Genomic DNA, 18847 nt, shown 5'->3' on the forward strand with positions numbered 1-18847 from the left:
TCAGTTCCTTAATTAAAACGTGGAGGGGAAAATATGGAAGAAAAGAGAATCTCAGAAGTATGCAGAGTATTCTCAGAGAGAAACTTGGAAGAAAAACTTAGGTTCTTTCAACAACAGAAAAACGAGTGGGGAAAAAATGAAGGTACTAAATAATGAATTATTGATTTAAAGAGCTGTTCCTGAGATACGGCTTAAGGGAGTTGAGAAAAACCATTTGAATTAGGGATAAATAATGGTAGATACAGTAGGAGTACAAAATTGTATAAATCTACATATGATGAATGGGATACTCAAATCTGATGTTTCCTGTAGGAATTAGGGATACAGATAGAAAGCAAAGTATTCTGGCCATTGCTTTCTGTGAGCCATGGATGTCTACATATTTGACTCCTGAGTTTTGTATATATATAGTAAAATTTTAGATTTATTAGTTGGTTATTACCTTTTTATTCTTTTTCTGTTTTCTGCCTGCTGGCAGGCTGTTTGTGGAAACAAACTTAGCTTTCAGCGGAGGATAAGGAGGGTACCATAGCACCAGATGGATAGCTTAGATTCTTAGCAGAGTTGATCTAGCTTGTTGTAGAAGTCTCCACACAGTCCCAGCCATATGTATTGGTCTGTCTCAAATTTCAGGAGTCAGTTGCTTTTCTCATATCATATTTTATCATAGACCCAAATGATTCTTGAGACCTTATCATGAAGTGGTGGGGTTCTTCTGTCTTTTTAAATTTTTACTCATTAGAAATGTTTTGCATTGAACTTGACATGCTACAGTCATCTGAGAGTGAAATACATAGGTAAAAGCAAATGTCATATTTATTAGTGTATGGAAGTAAACATTTAAATGTTTAAATTTTTACATCCAAGAAAACATGATACTTTAATGGTCCTTTTTTTAAGGACTGATATATAGGGTGTTGAAAGGCATGGTTGTATTTGGTAGGTTAATTAGAGTGTTTACGGTTGATAGTGATTTCTTGGTAAACGTTCTCTTGGGGGGGGAAGCTGTAGATAAATATTTTTAATTCTACATCAGAGATGAATAATTAATGCAGACACTAATGCTGCTTTTTCATCTTAATTATTGCTACCTTTGTGCAAATGCTGTCATAGGATGTCAACCATGGATTAACTGAGGTAAGATTGGTTGCAGTCTGATTTCTTTTGCAGAATGTAAGGAAATCAGAAATATGAATGTCAAGGATTGTCTGATGTGTTCTGTTAGGAGTAAAACTTTAATTTAGCATGGCTGTAATCTGAAAAGGTTTTTGTGGGGCAAAAATATGTAATTTTTTGTATTGCAAATTCAGAGCAGCATTCGAAATCAAGGACTACTTTGATATCCACTAGCCGTAATAAAAGTTCTGAAATTAAAATGTACTAAGTGGGAGTGTTGTTTGTGTGTGTGTTGGTTTTGGGGATTTTTTTGTGGTTTTTGGTTGGTTGGTTTGGTTTTTTTGCTGAAGTACTAAACAGTTGAAAATCTAATGAATTTTCCTAAGATGCTTTGGTCCTGCATTGATAATGAGTAAAGATTTCTTTCTCTTTCCAGTAAAATAGATGTAGTAAATGAGCACTATTGTAATGGCTTCTTTAACCATGATTGTGGTTTTTGAGATATGACATGGTTCTTTTCATTCTAGTTAACAGATATTCCTGTTACAATTTGCACATACCCATTTGTATTTGATGCCCAGGCAAAGACAACTCTCCTACAAACAGATGCAGTCATACAGATGCAGGTAAGTCTCAGTTTCTAATGTTATGATTTCTTGGGTTTTTGTTTTTTCTGTTTGTTTTTTTGTTTTTTTCTGTTTGTTTGCTTTTTAGTTGGAGGTCTTGGGGTGTTGGTGGTGCTGTAGTCTTTTTTTGTGGCTTTTTTGTTTGTTTTTTTAAACTGTGTAATCTCTTCTCCATAAGAATGAGGGATCTAGTTTTATTCTCAGTGTATGTGCATAATAAAGCTAGTGGTTTTCTGGGTTCGGGATCTTATTGAAATTAGATTGTTTAATAATTTGCATAAATTTCTAAGAAACTTCTTTTCCTTTTGTTAATGAGATGGCTTTTTTGAGGTGTTAACCCATAGTACAGGTGTAAAAAAAAAAAAAAAAAACCAAACCAAAAAAAAAAAACAAAACCAAAAAAACAAAACAAAAAACCAACCACCACCCCCAACCAAAAACCAGCCTTACCTCTCATATGAGCAGACTTTAAATGATTTATGTGTAGAGCCTGGAGCTGGAAGTCGATCTATTTTGTTAGAGGCAGCAGCCAGTTATACTTTTAATTTCTTACCTTCATGGGACTTAAGAGCTGGTGCTCTTCTTAGGATTGGTAGTGTCAGAAAGGCAATGTGTTGGCACCACGTGAATATCTAGTGCACACCTACTTTCTCATTTCATGTGTCATACCACCTTCAAAATACTGCTAAACTCTGAAGTCTGATCGGTGTCTGCAAGGCAGTAGAAAAGAAGCTTATCTTGAAAATCTAGCATCTACGTTGGATAGTGGGAGTAGGTTTCCTGATCTTGCAGTTTGCAGTAGTTTTTGGCTCTTTTCCTGTTAAATGCAAGTATATGTTACTCCTAAATTGTTCACTTCAGTTTTAACTAGAGACTTCCCTAGAAATTAGACACTTGATATGAACAATTCTATATCTTGACCCATATCTCTTGTCTAGAGATAGATACACTAGACAACCCTAAAGTAACTGAGAGGATCTTATGTGTTTTCATGATTCTCTAGGTAGAACTGAAACCAGTGTGATGTGGTGAGCTATACTTTTGTTAAATGTTTGAAATTTTTTTTTATACATGTAATCCATACCTGTTCAGCTGCTGTAAGGGTATAAATCATATTCTTAAAACAGGAAAGGAAGAATGTGGTAAGGGCACCAGCCCCGCCCCATGTTTGTGATGTTTAGCATCTGAAATTAAATGGAAGAGATAAGTCATGTTCAAGTAACGGGCTTATGTACAAAAATACTAGTTGCTTTTGTAGTTCATAATAAACATAGTTTCTTATGTCTTTAAAAATGTATATACGCAGCCAAGATGAGCATTTGATGAATTCAGGGAAATGTTCACATTGAATATTTCTATTAACAATATTAAATAGTATTCAAACACACAAACTTTCAAGAGTTCTGTGCCATATTCAGAACATTTGCAACAGTATTTTGTTTTTGAACAGTTGTAATACAAAAAATTGTAATACAAATGAAATAGATGAACAAATTGCTTTTCATTCTGTGAATTAGTTTTTAATGGATGTTTTCATGTGAGTTTTATATTAAACAGCTTACTCTTCATTAGATGAAGTGCAGTGATTTTTTGCTTCCTTTTGTTATCCAAAGTATTTTAACTGGAATGTCAAAAACTGTATTCTAAGACTTCACTGAACACTAGCATTGATGAGGCTAATAGGTAAAGGAAAAATATTTCCTAAGATTAAATATTTCCTGAGATAAAAGGAATATGAAGAAAATTTGGGCAAATTCAGTAGCTCTCGTAACAGTTATTCCCATTCATGTCCTCTGCACTTTTTAAGGCAAGAGTGGTGGACATTTAATATTGACAGGAATCTTATGTTACCCACTGACACTTTCACTTTGTTTTTTTTGCAGATGGCTGTTGATCAGGCTCACAGGCAGAATTTGTCTTCTCTCTTTCTGCCAGTATTTGAATCTGTCAACCCATGCCTGATACTAATGGTACGGAGAGACAATATTGTAGGAGATGCTGTGGAAGTCCTAAGGAAAACAAAGAATGTAGACTACAAGAAGCCACTCAAGGTATTATCAGTACATATTACTCAAAGTGTCTTTCGCTGACGTGCAAGTAGTTGAGAATATTTTTGGACAAATCTTGTTTCACAGTCCGTTTTTAATTCAGTGCGAACTGAATTGTGTGTTTCAGGTTATTTTTGTAGGGGAAGAAGCCGTTGATGCTGGAGGTGTTCGCAAAGAATTTTTTTTGCTCATCATGAGGGAGTTGCTAGATCCCAAATATGGAATGTTCAGGTATTATGAAGAGTCCAGGCTGATCTGGTTCTCTGATAAGGTAGGGCATGATCTATAGTTGTTAATTTTCTTTTAACTTACAATATTTATATTAATAATGTATGAACATAGTGGTAGTTTTATTTCAAGAAGAGAAGCTGAAGTAAGTATTATCAAAAGATGTTTATTTCTGTCATTGTTAGATCAAAACTTTCCCCTTTGGTTTTCCCCATTCCTCACTTACTCCTTACCAGTTGTCCACAACCCAGACAAGTTTAGTAGGAAGAAGTGCCAGCCAGAGTAAACTGATTCCAAGAGCAGAATCAGTAAATCAAGGTGGCAGAGAAAAATTCTTAAGTGGCATGGTGAACAGGTCTTTCTGTGTTCAGTCACATTTTTGGGTCCATTTTGTAGGTAGTCATCTAGTCATACTTTCTTGAAAGTTTTGATCACTGACTTTTTAGTCCTCTCTCAGAGAAAAACACTGACTAGGGTGGCTATATCACAGATACCTGAATGTTAACATTTCCACGGTTGTGTTTTAAGCCTTTGCTATTAACTCCAAGTAAGTCAGTAGTGAGCTCCTCCGTCCTCCTCCCAAAAATAATTTTTTAAGAAATTGACATATATTTAAGCACTGTATAGTGCAATTGTAAGTCACTGATGAAACCAGAATCTTAATGCAGTACTTCCAGCAGTATACAGCACTTGTAACGCAAAATGTGTTAGATCTCAGCTTTTTTTTTTTTTTTTTTTAAGTAGAAAGAGTTCTGTTTCCTTGGATTTCAATCTCTCAGCTGGTAAAAACTTCATCCTGTTTTCCTCAGTACTTATGGATTCATAATATTTAAAGAAAATACAAATGAAACTCACTCAGATTATACTGCACTGTAGACTTTTTCTGGACTCTGCAAGATTAAAATAACTTCTTTATTTTAAACCATCTTGTCTGTTTTCTGTTCTTAGACCTTTGAAGACAGTGACTTGTTTCATTTGATTGGTGTTGTCTGTGGGCTAGCAATATATAATTTTACTATTGTAGACCTTCATTTCCCTTTGGCTTTGTACAAAAAGCTATTGAATAAGAAACCATCCCTGGATGACTTAAAAGAGTTGATGCCAGATGTTGGCAGGTAAGCAAGAAAGTAAAATGAGTGTTACTATGAATTAATTTTTAATTCAGTGTTTTCCTTTAAGAATGTAAAGAAAATGTGTTATTTTCACACTAACAGGATAAACAGCTTGGAGTAAGTTACAGCCATCATGTCATCTGAGAAGGGTGTTTAACAATAGCATGTATCCTGCTTCTAAACACTTGGGTTTAGTATTTGTGTCTTCTGTTTTATTATCCTAAGTGTGAACATAGGCAGCTTATTTAGTCCATCAAGGAAATGTTTTTGCTTATTTCAGGTACAAATACATGCTAAATACCTGCCTTTGAGTAGGGATTTGAATAGCACTAACAGGTGGGAGGTTCAAACAAGGGGAAGTGGATGTTTGATTGCCAGAGTGTTGTGAATGCTAAAGTTGTAATAGATGCGAGGAGAAATCAAACAAGTTCATGGAAGAGCCCATCAATGGTTATTAAGCACCTACCGCCTCTGGTTTGGGATTCCATTAGCTGAAGACTAGGATATGAATCTTCTCACTTCACACCTGGACATAATCAATAACACTACAAGTAACAGCAAAATGATTGCTTGAGATTTCCCAACACTGCACAAGGTGCAAGTCAAAGAGCTAATAAATGAAATAATAGTAGAAAGATTTTATTGTTAAACTTGAATTATCAAAGCATAAAGAATACTTCAGGAAAATAAGCTCAGCTTTCTTTCCACTAGTACAACTACTTTGTAACTTGTTTTGCAGGGGAATGCAACAGTTACTGGACTATCCAGAGGATGACATAGAAGAAGCATTTTGTCTTAATTTTACTGTAAGTTTTATATAGTCTTTTGAAGTATTTATCAAGCTCATATCATCTACTATAACGGCCTCTGATGGAGTGTTTGAGAAAAAGCATCAGCTGCTGATTCCCATAAATTTTAGCATCTGTGTCTGCCATTCCCGTTGCTGTTAGCTAAGTGGTGGGAAGAAGTACTCTACGCAGTAAATAAGATTTCTACTATTTTTGTTTGTTTTAAATAGATCACTGTGGAAAATTTTGGTACAACAGAAATTAAAGAGCTTGTTCCTAATGGTGCTGACATTCCTGTAGTCAAACAAAATAGGTGAGTTTTATGGGTTACAGGGTAGTTCAGTGTTGCTGTCTGCCTTGGGAATATAACTGGCTTGCTGTAAGTATCCTTTGCCAAGCTTTTACACTAAAAGCTTGTGGAGGCAAAGCTACTTTGGTTGTTTTTCCAAGCTGTTCTCATGTGTATTGTTAAAATAGCTATTGTATTTAAGGATTTGCCAGCTGTGGAGAGGCTATCTAATTTTACTCAGAACCTGTAATACTTCTTTTTCACTTTGAGCTTAGAAGTATTTTGAAGCTTTTTAGGGCCCATTTTGACTACATGGTCTTCATTTTATAAGATTAAAAATGTTTGTGGTTCTGCAGGAAGTTATATATAGTTGGAATTCAGTCAGCAATGATGAAAACTTCAACCTACATGCCATTATGTGGCAACTATTCATATATGAAATACTATTTCAGAGAAGTCTTCCCTTTATAAAGCAGATAAATGTATCTGACATTATCTAGTGTTATTGTCAGAAGAGTGTGTGAGGGGTGCTTTTTTTTTCATTGGTCAAGGATTCTGTTACTTCTATTTATAAAAGCAGCTTCTCCCACCCTTTGTTCCTTTTCTGCTCCTGGAGGATAGGCAGAATGTATCTGGTGGTGCTTTTGTCCCTTTTTGCAGAATACTGCCATTTTCCTATCATTCTCTGTCCATTCCTCTCATGTATTCCTGTCTGTTCTTTAATATTCATGAATTCTCTGTGCTTTTAGTTCTCCCAGAGTAAAGGGAGAATCAAACGGAAAGAGCATACTCTATGAGAACAGAATGCACCTAGGCTGCGCGTGGTAGGAACGAGGGAGAAAATGTACCTCTAGGCACGTTCCTAGAGGGCAAATGTTTTCGGCAACGTTTTCTATAACTAGCTAGGTCTGTTGTAGAGGAAAGAATGATGACAGAAGATTCTGAGGGTATCACAGACCCACACATAACCATGTGCAGTAGTAGTACCCCCCACAATGGAGTGATTTTTGTCCTCCTGACTTACCCTACCATTAACAACTGCAATCACCACCTATACCTGTTGCACTTTTTTTTTTTTTTAAAGCCTTGGCTCATAGCGAGGATTTGTGATACTTTATCTTAAACATGATAACTTTGAAGTTCTCTGGTGGTGGTTTGGTGTTCTGTCACAAAGTGAAAGTAAATTGGAGTTGAATTATGAGAAAAGTTTCAAGGTGCCTGTGGAATGTAAGCTGCACTGTCATCACCCATTGTCTTGCAGCTGTGAAGAATTCCTGTTTCTCAAGATCCAAATATTCCATGATGCTTTAATTCAGTTTAAAAAAATATTAATATAGAGTATAATAATGCCAATTAGTTTATTACTATGAATTTTCTCTGGAGCAGCCTTTCTTTCCACTATTAGTATTACACAAGTTACCTCTTTCTCTGCTAATTAGATAGTGTGCTTTAAATGGAAATCACATTGAGTGCTGGAAGAGGAGGAGCATGATTTACCACTTTGCTCATCTCCAGTATTCTCAGTTCAACAACTTTAATAAATCCTCAAAATATGTTTAGATGATTCTTTAAATTATTGGTGATGTTGTTTGAATACTGTGGATGTTGTTCAAATACTGTGGGTTTCCACAGAGAATGTATGTTGGTAGAATAACTAATCTATAACTAAAGTCATTCTGCCCGTGTAGAAACTAACAGTGTTAACTAGGATTTATTAAAATGTTAATTAAAAAATCATAATCATAAATACTGTATCGCATCAAGGAATTTTAGTTCTCCCCCTAAATGCTGCAGAAGATGTTTCCAACAAGGTATGAGAGCTCCTCGTAACAAAACACAGATAAGAGGCCGTCTGTTTTTCAGTATCCTAGCTCCTTTGCGCTGATCTTTCTACTGTATAGGACTCAAATGCCCGTTTGAAGTTGATTTGCGTTTTTAGTGCAAATATGGTAATCTTTTTAATTAAAAACATAAAACAGCCAGTTTGACTAGTCCATTTCAGGACACTGCATGTAATTCAAGCATTTAAGCTTGTTGCCATTCAGTCCAATTCACTGCAATGCATAAAAATAAGAGAAATGTTTATAGTGCCTGAAAGAAATAATGCCAAATGTTACTGTTTTTCTTTTGCACCTTACAGACTCTGTCTTGCGGGGGTGCGGTGGGGAAATACATTTATGTGCCTTTTTCATTGAGGTTATCTTCACTATGGTTGTAACGTGAAGCAGAGAATATAATATATTAGCAACCTTTTTGCTTAACTTTCTATGCTGTGTTCTATATAGAAATGGCTACTGTTTTATTGGTAGAAGGGTGACACGTGTTTGGGGTTTTTTTTCCCTCAACATAATTCTCTTTTCTTCTTTGTGCAGGCAAGATTTTGTAGATGCGTATGTAGATTACATCTTCAGTAAATCAGTGGCTTCCTTATTCAGTGCATTCCATGCAGGCTTCCACAAAGTATGTGGAGGTAAAGTTCTTCAACTCTTCCAGCCTAGCGAGTTGCAGGCAATGGTGATTGGGAACACAAATTATGACTGGAAAGAATTGGAGAAGGTAAGAACCATAGGTAGCTATTTGTTTCATATATTTTTAATTTCAAGATGCAAAAGCAAGATCTTGAAGTGTCCTTTTGAGCTCTGTTTTAATTAATGGGACCTCCAGCCTTGATTGGCTTGACTGCATGAGTGAAGAACTTTTTCTAAATAATATTTTAGTGTCTTCACTCACTGACATTTTACCTTCCTGCTTAAAGTTTTTCCATCTAATTTCTGAAGGAAATCGGAAGAGAGGGGAACAAAAGTACACAGAACCAAAAGGCAGGTGAATGTATTAAGTTAGAAGGGGGAAAGTGAAGAAAATGCACACAGTTAATAAAAGTAAATATTCTTGATTGCCAAAACTCACTGTGAGGCTTTGTCACTGCTTTATTAGGATTGAAAATGCTTTGGAGTACATGCATCTGTCTATATAGGTGAAGTCATACTGAACAGCTGAAGAAAATTAACCAAGGAAAACAGTAATATATCACTTGCAGTATCCCTTTACACAAACTGCATTCATTCTACTTTAATGTCAGATTATCCTACTAGCTCTATGTGCAAACAATAACCTACTTTCCTGCTCATTTTAGAATACAGAATACAAGGGAGAATACTGGGCAGACCATCCTACAATTAAAATATTCTGGGAGGTTTTTCATGAGTTGTCTTTGGAGAAGAAAAAACAGTTTTTGCGTAAGTATTTGAAACTACTTCACAGAAGTTGTTAACTGAACAGGATCACTCTGATTTCAGGCTCTTGCTATAAGAGGGCAGACGTTAAGTATTTGTCTATAATGACATGATTACATTTATTTGGAAGAAAAAAATCATAGTAGAAGAAATTGATTATGAGCTAGTCTCTGATTTTGCTGGGGTTGTCTTGAGTAGTTCTGGGTGGTGGGCAGTTACAAGATGATAGTAGACCAGAGCAGCATTAAAAAAATAAAACACACCACCCCCCGCAAAGCCCCCAAACCAAAACCAAAAAGCCCAAACCCAAAAAGACCCAACAACCTAAACTGCTAGTGTCATTTATTTGATGGCTAGAAATTTTTTTATGTGTTTTGACATAAGGTTCACATCCTCCATTTTTTTCACTGCACATAGATGGAATTTTGGAGTTATAGCTGATTGTAAATACGTCAAAGTACTGATATGAGTGGAAATGTACAGGGGAAAAACAAAGTTATCGAAGCTACCTGTGAATGAGCTTTTGTTGAGAATAGATCATAGATTAATTTCCAATTCAGGTAAATTTCTTATTGAACAAACTAATTCAGTGTATTGACAAGATGCTTGCAAAGGCTCAATAAAGGTATAGCTAATAGATTTTAAATAACAAATTTTGATGCATGAAGAACTTCCTATTCTCTCTCTCTCTCTGCCCCCCCCCCAAAAATGAAATGTTTTCCTTTATTTATCACTTCTTATAGTTAAGAGTTCATATGTGTAAGCTGGAGATAAGGTTAAGTCATTATTCCCTGTTTTTCAAACTTACCAGAACAACTTCAGTGTGAAAAGTTAACCACTGCTGGAATAATTAGAAGATGCAAACAATGATTAGAACTGCATATATGACACATACAATGTTAGTCTTAAACTACTCTCAAGACTTTGTTTGTTTTTTCTTGGCAGTGTTTCTGACAGGCAGTGATCGTATTCCAATTCTTGGAATGAAGTGTCTTAAACTAGTCATCCAACCAACAGGAGGTGGAGAAGGTTATCTTCCGGTAGCTCACACTTGCTTTAATCTTCTTGATCTTCCAAAATACACAGATAAAGAAACCCTAAAGTCTAAGTTGATCCAGGCTATAGATCACTATGAAGGTTTCAGTTTAGTATAACTTCAGAAATGAGAGTTCTGTGTAATGTGGGATCATTAAACTAACTTTTTGTGTCTTTCTTGTGGTGGTAAATTCAGTGGATTAAATGATGGAGTTGATAATATAACTGATTATTTGCAAAAATGTTCAGCGGTACGGATATTCATGGGAGCCAAAAAACATTTACAAAAATGAGGAACTGTCTTAACACATAACCTTCTTGTACAGAACCATGTGGATTTTGCCATCTTACAATAAAAACAACAGTATTGTGAATGGGAGTCAAGTTTCACTAACATGAATTAACATTTCACCTTATGCAAACAATTTGGCGTGTGAGTGCATGAGAGACTTGCTTAAGTTTTTCAAATCACTTAGTAAGAACATTTAACTTTTTCCCTAATAAATTCACTTGGTAACTTTTCATTTTGTAAATAATAAATTTTTGTGACAAAATAATTATGTTCCAATAGCAGTATGGTTTCTATTGCTTGTAATTGAATATGAGCTTATTTTATGGCTTTTAACAAAAAAAAGTGACTACTCTGATTTCTGAAGATATATATTTTTCTGGTTTGTTTTAAGAACCTTAATGAAAGTGATTGTTTAAGAGACATTCATCTTCACAATGTACAATCCATGAAGCAGTCACTTAGTGCCGATACAAAACTGCATCCAGTGGCATTTTTAATATGTGGATGGACAAGCTGACTTAATACACTGTTTTATTTTTAAGGACTGATTCTGTAATTAAGTGGACACAATTATAAAAGAGGTTAATTTATCATTTGAAACCTCTGCAGCCATGTGTCAAGAATACAGCTTAAAAGAAAAAGATGCACCAGACAATTGTTGCTGTCAAGAGGTTAAACGTTTATTTTTAAATGCTGAAAGCGTAGTTTATGGTTTCTAATAGAATTTTCACTTTTTTCCAAATAAATGCATTTGAAATAACTCTTTAACACCCCCGTCCCCTTTTCTTAAGATTTTATTTTTAGTATAATTGCCCTGAGACGATTGTGCTTAGCTGGACACTTTCGGATTTGACTTTCCTTCTCTGGTTAAATTCCAGATTTTGTGGTGTTAATGCATATGTGACTTGCAGCTGTGAAACAAATATTTATTTTTTTTAGATTTTTAAATGCAGTGAAAAAATTCAAGCTATAATAAAAGACTTGAATGAAAACCTTTGTTGGTTGATGTGTATGGATGCTTGCATCATGCATATTTCTTCAATTGGAGGGCAAATTTTGCATGCAATAAATCAAGAGTACAGCTAGGATACCAAGATCTCACTTGAAAAGCAGGGAAGTTCACTCGTAATAAATTGTATAACATGCAGTTTCTGTGCTGACAGTGGATGTGGATATAATACAAAGCAGTCAGTACAGTTAAAATCATTCTTTTTTCCTTAACACTGTGTTTTTACAGGTTTCTCAGGCAGCTCAACCTCTAGTAATTTCTTTGTATGCAGCCCATATTCCATCTTTTCCAACATTTGTTACCTGGCTGGGAAATTCTCCCTGTTGAGGAAAACCAAGAAACCAACAAATACTAAAGCAGCTTAATCTTACTATACATGGAAGAAAGAAAAGGAGAAAGATTGTGTACTATTATATGATCAAGTGCTGTTTTTTTCCTGTGGGACTCTTGCTTCATTCAGTGTACACAGTTGATGGTGTTCACTGAATAATAGGGGGTTTTTATGTTCAGTTGTGCAGGTCCAAGTCTAATTTAGTCCATATCATCTAAACCCAGCACTCTATATATGTATCTAGTTTCACTATGGGACTTTCTCTGATTTTTGCTGTATTGGGTTTTTCATCAATACTGATATTAATCTGAAAGATGAGCAATAGCCTTATTCTGTAGATGAGGGGGTCTGAGACAGAATCCAATCCATAGTTACTGAATACTTGCCAATTTTTGGTGCCCAGTTTAGAATGTGCTGGAGAACTTAGATATCCTTTATCTTTGAAGCGCAGTAATTGTTGACTAAAACTGCTGTGGCAATTTCTTCGTGTTGCTGCAAAAGTTTCTCCAGCATCGGCAAGACATATTTCTTAATCTCTTGGAACGTTAGTGGACATCAGTAAGTGTTGGGAGGGTGGGGTGTTGAACGGTTTGTTGAATGTCATGTTAAGAACCCACTGGCAGAGCAGGGCTAGAGTCACTTTCCTCAGGATAGCATTTGCCTGAGACTTCTTTCTTAATTTTGGCCCTGGTTTTTTCCACCTCTGCAAGAAATTGAGTTGGGTCCTACAGAGCATGATCGTATTTGCTAAATGCTCCTGATTATTTTACAGGTGTTAGCTCATTTTGTGCAGTGAGACAGGTGCCCTGTTGCAAAGCAGACATTACCTACGTAACAAGGTAAAAGACTTTTTTGTAGTACTAGAACAATTACTAGTCATTGTATTACTTCTGTCAAGCGGTTTAATACTTTCTGCAGTACTTATGTTGCCATTAGTTTTGTTAACAGTCGTAACAGCCCTGTGAAGGATCGCTACAGAAGTTGTACACTTAAGTGTTTCCTCTGGCTGGAAAAAGGTGGGTAGCAGGAACTGCTTTCTGTTTCCTGGATCAAGTATCATTTTGCATACAGTATTTGATGCTGTGCATCATGCGCGAAAGGGAAAAAAAAAAATTCCCTTCCATTCTATGCTTAGCTAAAATAGCCATGATGTTAAGAAAGCCTAGGGCCTTCCTCCTTATCAAATCTCCAATTAATCAGGAAAGCTTGCGTACCACTTTTCTAAAAGGATAACGTGAGCAACTGGGGGATAGTAGCAGTTTGGTTTGCGGTGGGAGCGTTTTACAATAATTCAAAGTCTTTAAAGAAAGTCTTTTTAGTTGATAATTAGATTAGCATTTTGAAGATTCAGAATTATCACTGGAGAATGGTAGTTGCATGTCAAACTTGTATCCATCTCCATCATGGTTACTAAAGGAGGACTTGTCCCAGCAGTGCAGTCGGGTACTGGATTTACTGTACCTGTCACGTTAGTACAGGGCTGAAGATGGAATTTGCATGGCAGAACTGCACAGGCTGTTTCAACTATACGTGTAGCAGAAGTTTGTCCCATATTTTCCAGGGAAAAATCTAAGAACACTGTCGCCCTGTGCCAGGGTAGAACTGTTAAAGTGGTGAGCCCTGCTTAAGCACAATGACTTGTCTCCTTTGGTACTTTATGGGAGTTACTACTAATAAGGTTGTTATTACTGTAGAGCGTCAAGCTGTGGAATTCTCTTCAAGAAGGTTTATACGCTACTTTAAAAAGGATTTTAATTCATTACATTGCTCTCTGCTGCAATAAACTTGATTTATCAGGAATAAATGAAGTTTAATGTAATCAAATATAAACCACTATAAAAGAGAGCTCTTTATCGAAAGGCACATGAGGTTCTGCAGTTAAAATAAATGCAGAATAAAAGCTTTCTTTTAATAATATAATTTTCAGCATGATAGACTTGTATATAGCGAGCACCACATGAATGGCTGTGTTGACTTTCTCTGTTGTGCAACCAGAACTATGTACTTGTGTGTGCCATGTGCAACTGTCTTAGTTGTTGCAGGAGGAAAAAAAAAAAGAGGAAGAACAAAATATTTGTTTCTCCTGTTAAGTGACAGTTCCCACTGCTTACTAAGTGGGTGTTTCTTAATTGTAGGTCAGTGTGGGGTTTGGGTGAACTACTAATCAAGCTACTCTTTCTAACTTCCAAGGGGCTGTACAGGTTTGTGTTAATCAAGTTTGGAGCAGTAACTTTAAAAACCTTACCTTGACCTTGAAAGGCTTAGAACATCTTCTGTCACCTGCCAGAGCCAGATTTGATGCTACACCTTAGAGCCCCAGGAAATCCCCTTGACTGTTTTCCTGGAATACGTGCACACTTAATAAAATAACACCACCAGCCATAATTTCTATATGCTTGAGTTCCCTGACCATTTGACTGAGTCCTAAATTTTTTTTCTTGAGGAAAGGAGCCTGTTCATGTGTGTACACAGCGTTTAACTCTCTGCTGGTTAGACTGACTTCCTTTTTGCTAGTGGAATACGTTAAAACTCTCTAGCTGCAAACCTTTGCCTCCCCATTTCTGCACCGATGCAGATCGGGTGAATGAGAAAGATGTCTTTTACCTTCTGTCTACAAGACAACTTGGGGGAAAAAAACCAAACAAAGCACCTAAACCTAACTGTGGCAATACCATAGGCATACTAGAACTTTGCAAAAGTGTTTTACGTACAGAGCGACTTGTCTCTTACTACCAGTCGACTGAACGGTCTGAGTTCCTGCATATCACTTGGGTTTGAACATACTTCATTGATCTTTTCCAAACCAACAACATAATGTGTTGCTGATGCCAGGAGTGTGATCAAAGAACTTGCGTAGGTGAGGGCAGCGGTCAGCATCACCTTTTTTCTCCAGCCAAAGGCACATGCGTCAATCTCATATTATTAGAAAGGAAAAGGAGGTTTATGAACCTTGTTCCACGTATGAACTACAGAGCTGTGATGTTCAGCATAGCTGTGTCAGTGTGTACGATGCTAGTGGGGATCTTCATCTCACCCAGGCTCCAGGCTAGTCTTATCAACGGGTCATGCCGAGAGCACACCAATCCTACACTGGAGTGCAGTGCCTGGGGGGCCGAGAATACCTACAGCTATTCACTGCTTTCCCCCACATGCCTGATTACGTCAGGAATTTCACTGAGGAAACAAAAAATTAATGTTCCATGAAGACTTCAGTTTGAATAGAGTGTAAAAGTTAAGTTTCCTTCCCTTTTTTGAGCTTTTCCATTAGAAGGAACAGAGCTGCCAGACTGCAGCTAAAAACTAACTTCCTCTAGAAACTGTATTTGCCATGTCTTTGAAAAATTTTACAGGTGAAACTAATTTAATTATTTGTGGCTTGATTCTGTGCAGAGGCTATGCAGGTGCACCTGCTAGCAGCAATGCTTGAGTACTCTGGGAGCTACGTGTAGCATCTCAACAAGCCTGAGGCCATCCACTGGCAAGGTACGAATATCTTAACGAATATCTTAACTCACTCTGGCAGTAAACGAAGGGAGAGGCTAACTGAGGAGGTAAGGGAGATCAGTAGTATCTTTAGAGGAGGGAGTAGGTGGGATTGTTGTGGCCGCAGCCCAGTGCCCTCCCTGGGGGGGTCTTGGGGATTTCTGCAGCCCCCTTCTCTCTCTGGGTGGCCAGCAGCGAGTGCCTAGAGAAGTGTCAAAGGTTGGGGCGAGAAGGTGGCCATGCCCCACGGTCAGGACCAGATGGCTCCCAGCTGGCAGCGGAGCGCTCTCAAACCTGGGTGAGGGGCCGGCAGGGTCGGTCTCCCCGTCCCACGGGTTGGGAGAGCCGGGAGCCGTCGTCTCCCACCGGTTCCTGCAGCCGCTGCGGAGGTGGTAAGCAGGGCTGCCGGTGCGGCCGTTCCGTCCCGGCGTGCGGGTGAGTGCTGGGCTCCAGCTCGGCCCTTCTTGGGGCGGTAGGTGTGATGGGGTTACCCGAGACTGCCGGGGCTCTGCGGCAATCACCCGTGTGCTGTTGGAAAGAGGGTGTCCTTCGGCTGAGGCTTGTGCTTGGGAGCTCTGCTTTGTCCTTTGGAAGTATTACGAGTAATAATTGTACAGAGCAAGAGGGGGGAAAAAAACCAAAACAACCCGCTGAAATGTTTGTACGTTGTTTTTAAGGACTTTGGAGTCACGTTTCTTTGCGGTTTTCAAAAAAACTTAGCCGCTGACGAGGAATACGTAAAATCTGTAGCTTCATTTGTAGTTTGCGTGTGTTTGCTTTGCCAGTGACTCCGGGGCACGTGAAGTGGCGTTTGTGGGGACGGGAGAGTATCTCTTGCTCTGTGAGGGTAAAAACAGCCCCGCAGTCACAGAGCACTCGGGTTTGTGTCTCTTAAGAAACTTAGTCCTTTAAAGACTTGTGGTCACGTATCTGCTTCCACCATCTCCAAGGCAGGATGAATATACGCGTAGGGTGTGCCTCACCAGTGTTTGCTTGGTCTGTTATTTAAAAGGTCCGGTATAAATAGTCGTAGCAGAGCTCTGGGAAGCACTCTGTCCCTGTATTTCACTTGAGCACTGCTCGACTGGGTTAATCTGAGGTACAAACTGTCTCCACCTGTAGCTAGTCCAGGTGCTTACAGGAGAGTGTAGTGAGAGGAAAATACTCTTTTCCTTGGAATCCTCTCAAGAGCTTTGGTAGTCCTGTCCCGCTTGGATTTGCCCAATTCCTTTTTCAGGCCACTTTGAGCTCCCCCAGCGTCCTACGGCAGGGAGTTCCACGGTTTGTGCGGAATGACAGTTTCCTTTGTTGCATCTGCTTTTCTGCATCTTCAGCTGAATGGTCCTTGGGCCTCATGGTGGGGGGGTAAATAGCAACACTTTTCCCTTCATGCACCATTATTAATATTATTATTACTTTTCTTGCTGAGTCCTGCTAGCAGCCTGTGTGTCTTCTCAAAACTGCTGAGCAAAGAGTGACTATACCAAGGGTACTGTTCTGACTCCATGACTTCTCTTGATGCATTATAGCTAGTTTAGAACCCGTTGTTATGCAGACACGGCCAGTTGTTTGAGCTTGAAATTCTGCTTTTTGAACTGGATTTTATTCTCCAGTCACTCTGTAGCTAAGTATATTATGCAAATAGTTGCAACGGCCTTTAGATTTGACCATTCCGGTTCAGTATTTAAGCATAGATATTGACCCTGAGGTACTGAACTGTGTCTTCTTTTTTCTCAAACTTTTTTCAGTTTTTCAGATTGATTCTGAATGCTGGTTTCATTCAAATTTTGTACTCTTGTAGCCCCTCCCAACTGGATGTTGTTTGACCCTTTGCTGTCAAGCTTTTAAAAACATTGTGTATTTTCCATAATCAAACCCAGCAATTAAAAATGTACTGGATTCAAGATAGACCCATAGAGAATACATGGCCATTAAGAAAGAAAATATTACAAGATTTAAAAATATGGACTTTTATATCGCTTGAAATATTTTTGCAAGGTCATTATTGTGTCTAATGCATCAAAATAGGCTGAAAGGGGGCTGGGGAATGGGGCCATCATATTAAATGCTTGTATTTTGCTTTTTTCAGTGCATCTATTTAATATAAATACTAACATGGTTAAGATGCTTTCATAGGATGGTAACACAAATTATGAGAAAAATAAGTAATCTCCCTTTTTGAGGCTGTACAAATTACAGCTGGAACTGAACATGCTTTTTTGTGCTTCCGGATGAATTTCATGTAAGAAAGATGCTGAATACTTGGGGATAACAAAGAGCTGTGATAGCAAATGTTTCCTCATCCCCATCCTTTGCCTTATGATTGTTTTAAAGAGTGTTTAAGGATGACAGCTTCACTACAGGGAAAGGATAGTGTGTGAAATGGAGGAATAAGGCGACACATTATAGTTTGGGGTTCCTCCTCCATTGAAATAATGTTGGCTAGGATACGAGAAAGAACAAAAAAAGAACAAAAAGCAGAACTTCTTCATCTAGATGTTGAAAAAGGTGCAGCTGTTTTATTCCACAGGAAAAATGTTTTCAGGTCCTCTCGATAGGGAAACATTCTCTCTGTAAAAAATTCTTAAGATTTTTAATACTTTATTTCATGTCTTGTGTGTGAGTTTTATAAATTTTTTTCTTTTTTTTTTTTCCTAATACAAATGTAATTTATATTTGAGGGATGGTGGTTCAGAAGTACAGTGGAATCGTCAAAATAGTAAGGTGTTACATAGTGGAAACCACTGAAACCGGGCCTTGGCCCCTGAGGGCCAACAGGAGTGGAGCTTTGCAGGATCTGGGGGGGTCGGTACAGCCGTAGCCCCCTGGGAAGCCGCGGGACAAACCCGAGACTGCCCCAGCCAGCCCTCTCTGCAGCGGGGCTTCGGCCGCGGCTGCGCCGGGCGGGGGAGACCACTGCCCAAAGGGAAAATGGGGCTTTACCCGTCGGCATTGCCTGCATGAAGACGAAATGTAAGTGAAAGACTTGTGTACGTGATGGCAAAACGTGCCCTGAGCTCCTGTGTGGTGCAGGTTCCTTACGGGAAGGTTCTCCTGGACGTGGCTGGGCAGGGTTGGGGTGGGAGCAGCGAGTACCAGACATGGAGGAAGCTTTGGGCTGGGTAGAGAAAGGGCGGCAGAGCTGCAAGGTACTGGAACACCAGCAGAAATAAACACTCTTGTTCAGTAATACATCCAAAGTTAATGTAGGGTTTGAAAGGAGAGAAGTAGTTTTCTAAAGGACAACGCTGCGTTGT

The 18847-nt window shown here is 38.1% G+C and overlaps 1 protein-coding gene across 3 annotated transcripts in view; it reads left to right on the forward strand.

Annotated features, from left to right (window-relative positions):
- The window catches only part of HERC4 (HECT and RLD domain containing E3 ubiquitin protein ligase 4), a 35326-nt gene extending 24573 nt beyond the window's left edge, over positions 1-10753 (forward strand). For 2 of the 3 annotated variants that reach the window (XM_010579978.1, XM_010579979.1), the window contains exons 17-26: positions 1114-1137; positions 1644-1742; positions 3626-3793; positions 3918-4061; positions 4967-5133; positions 5870-5936; positions 6149-6231; positions 8580-8763; positions 9341-9443; positions 10386-10753. In XM_010579978.1, coding sequence (XP_010578280.1) covers positions 1114-1137; positions 1644-1742; positions 3626-3793; positions 3918-4061; positions 4967-5133; positions 5870-5936; positions 6149-6231; positions 8580-8763; positions 9341-9443; positions 10386-10594 — 1248 coding nt within the window. In that variant the 3' untranslated portion in view covers positions 10595-10753. The remainder of the gene's footprint in view (positions 1-1113; positions 1138-1643; positions 1743-3625; positions 3794-3917; positions 4062-4966; positions 5134-5869; positions 5937-6148; positions 6232-8579; positions 8764-9340; positions 9444-10385) is intronic. The other variant, XM_010579980.1, reaches the window with a different exon arrangement.
- The last annotated feature ends 8094 nt before the right edge of the window (positions 10754-18847 follow it).

Source organism: Haliaeetus leucocephalus, unplaced genomic scaffold (assembly GCF_000737465.1).
Source record: "Haliaeetus leucocephalus isolate CR32 unplaced genomic scaffold, Haliaeetus_leucocephalus-4.0 Scaffold687, whole genome shotgun sequence".
Lineage (NCBI taxonomy): Eukaryota > Metazoa > Chordata > Aves > Accipitriformes > Accipitridae > Haliaeetus > Haliaeetus leucocephalus.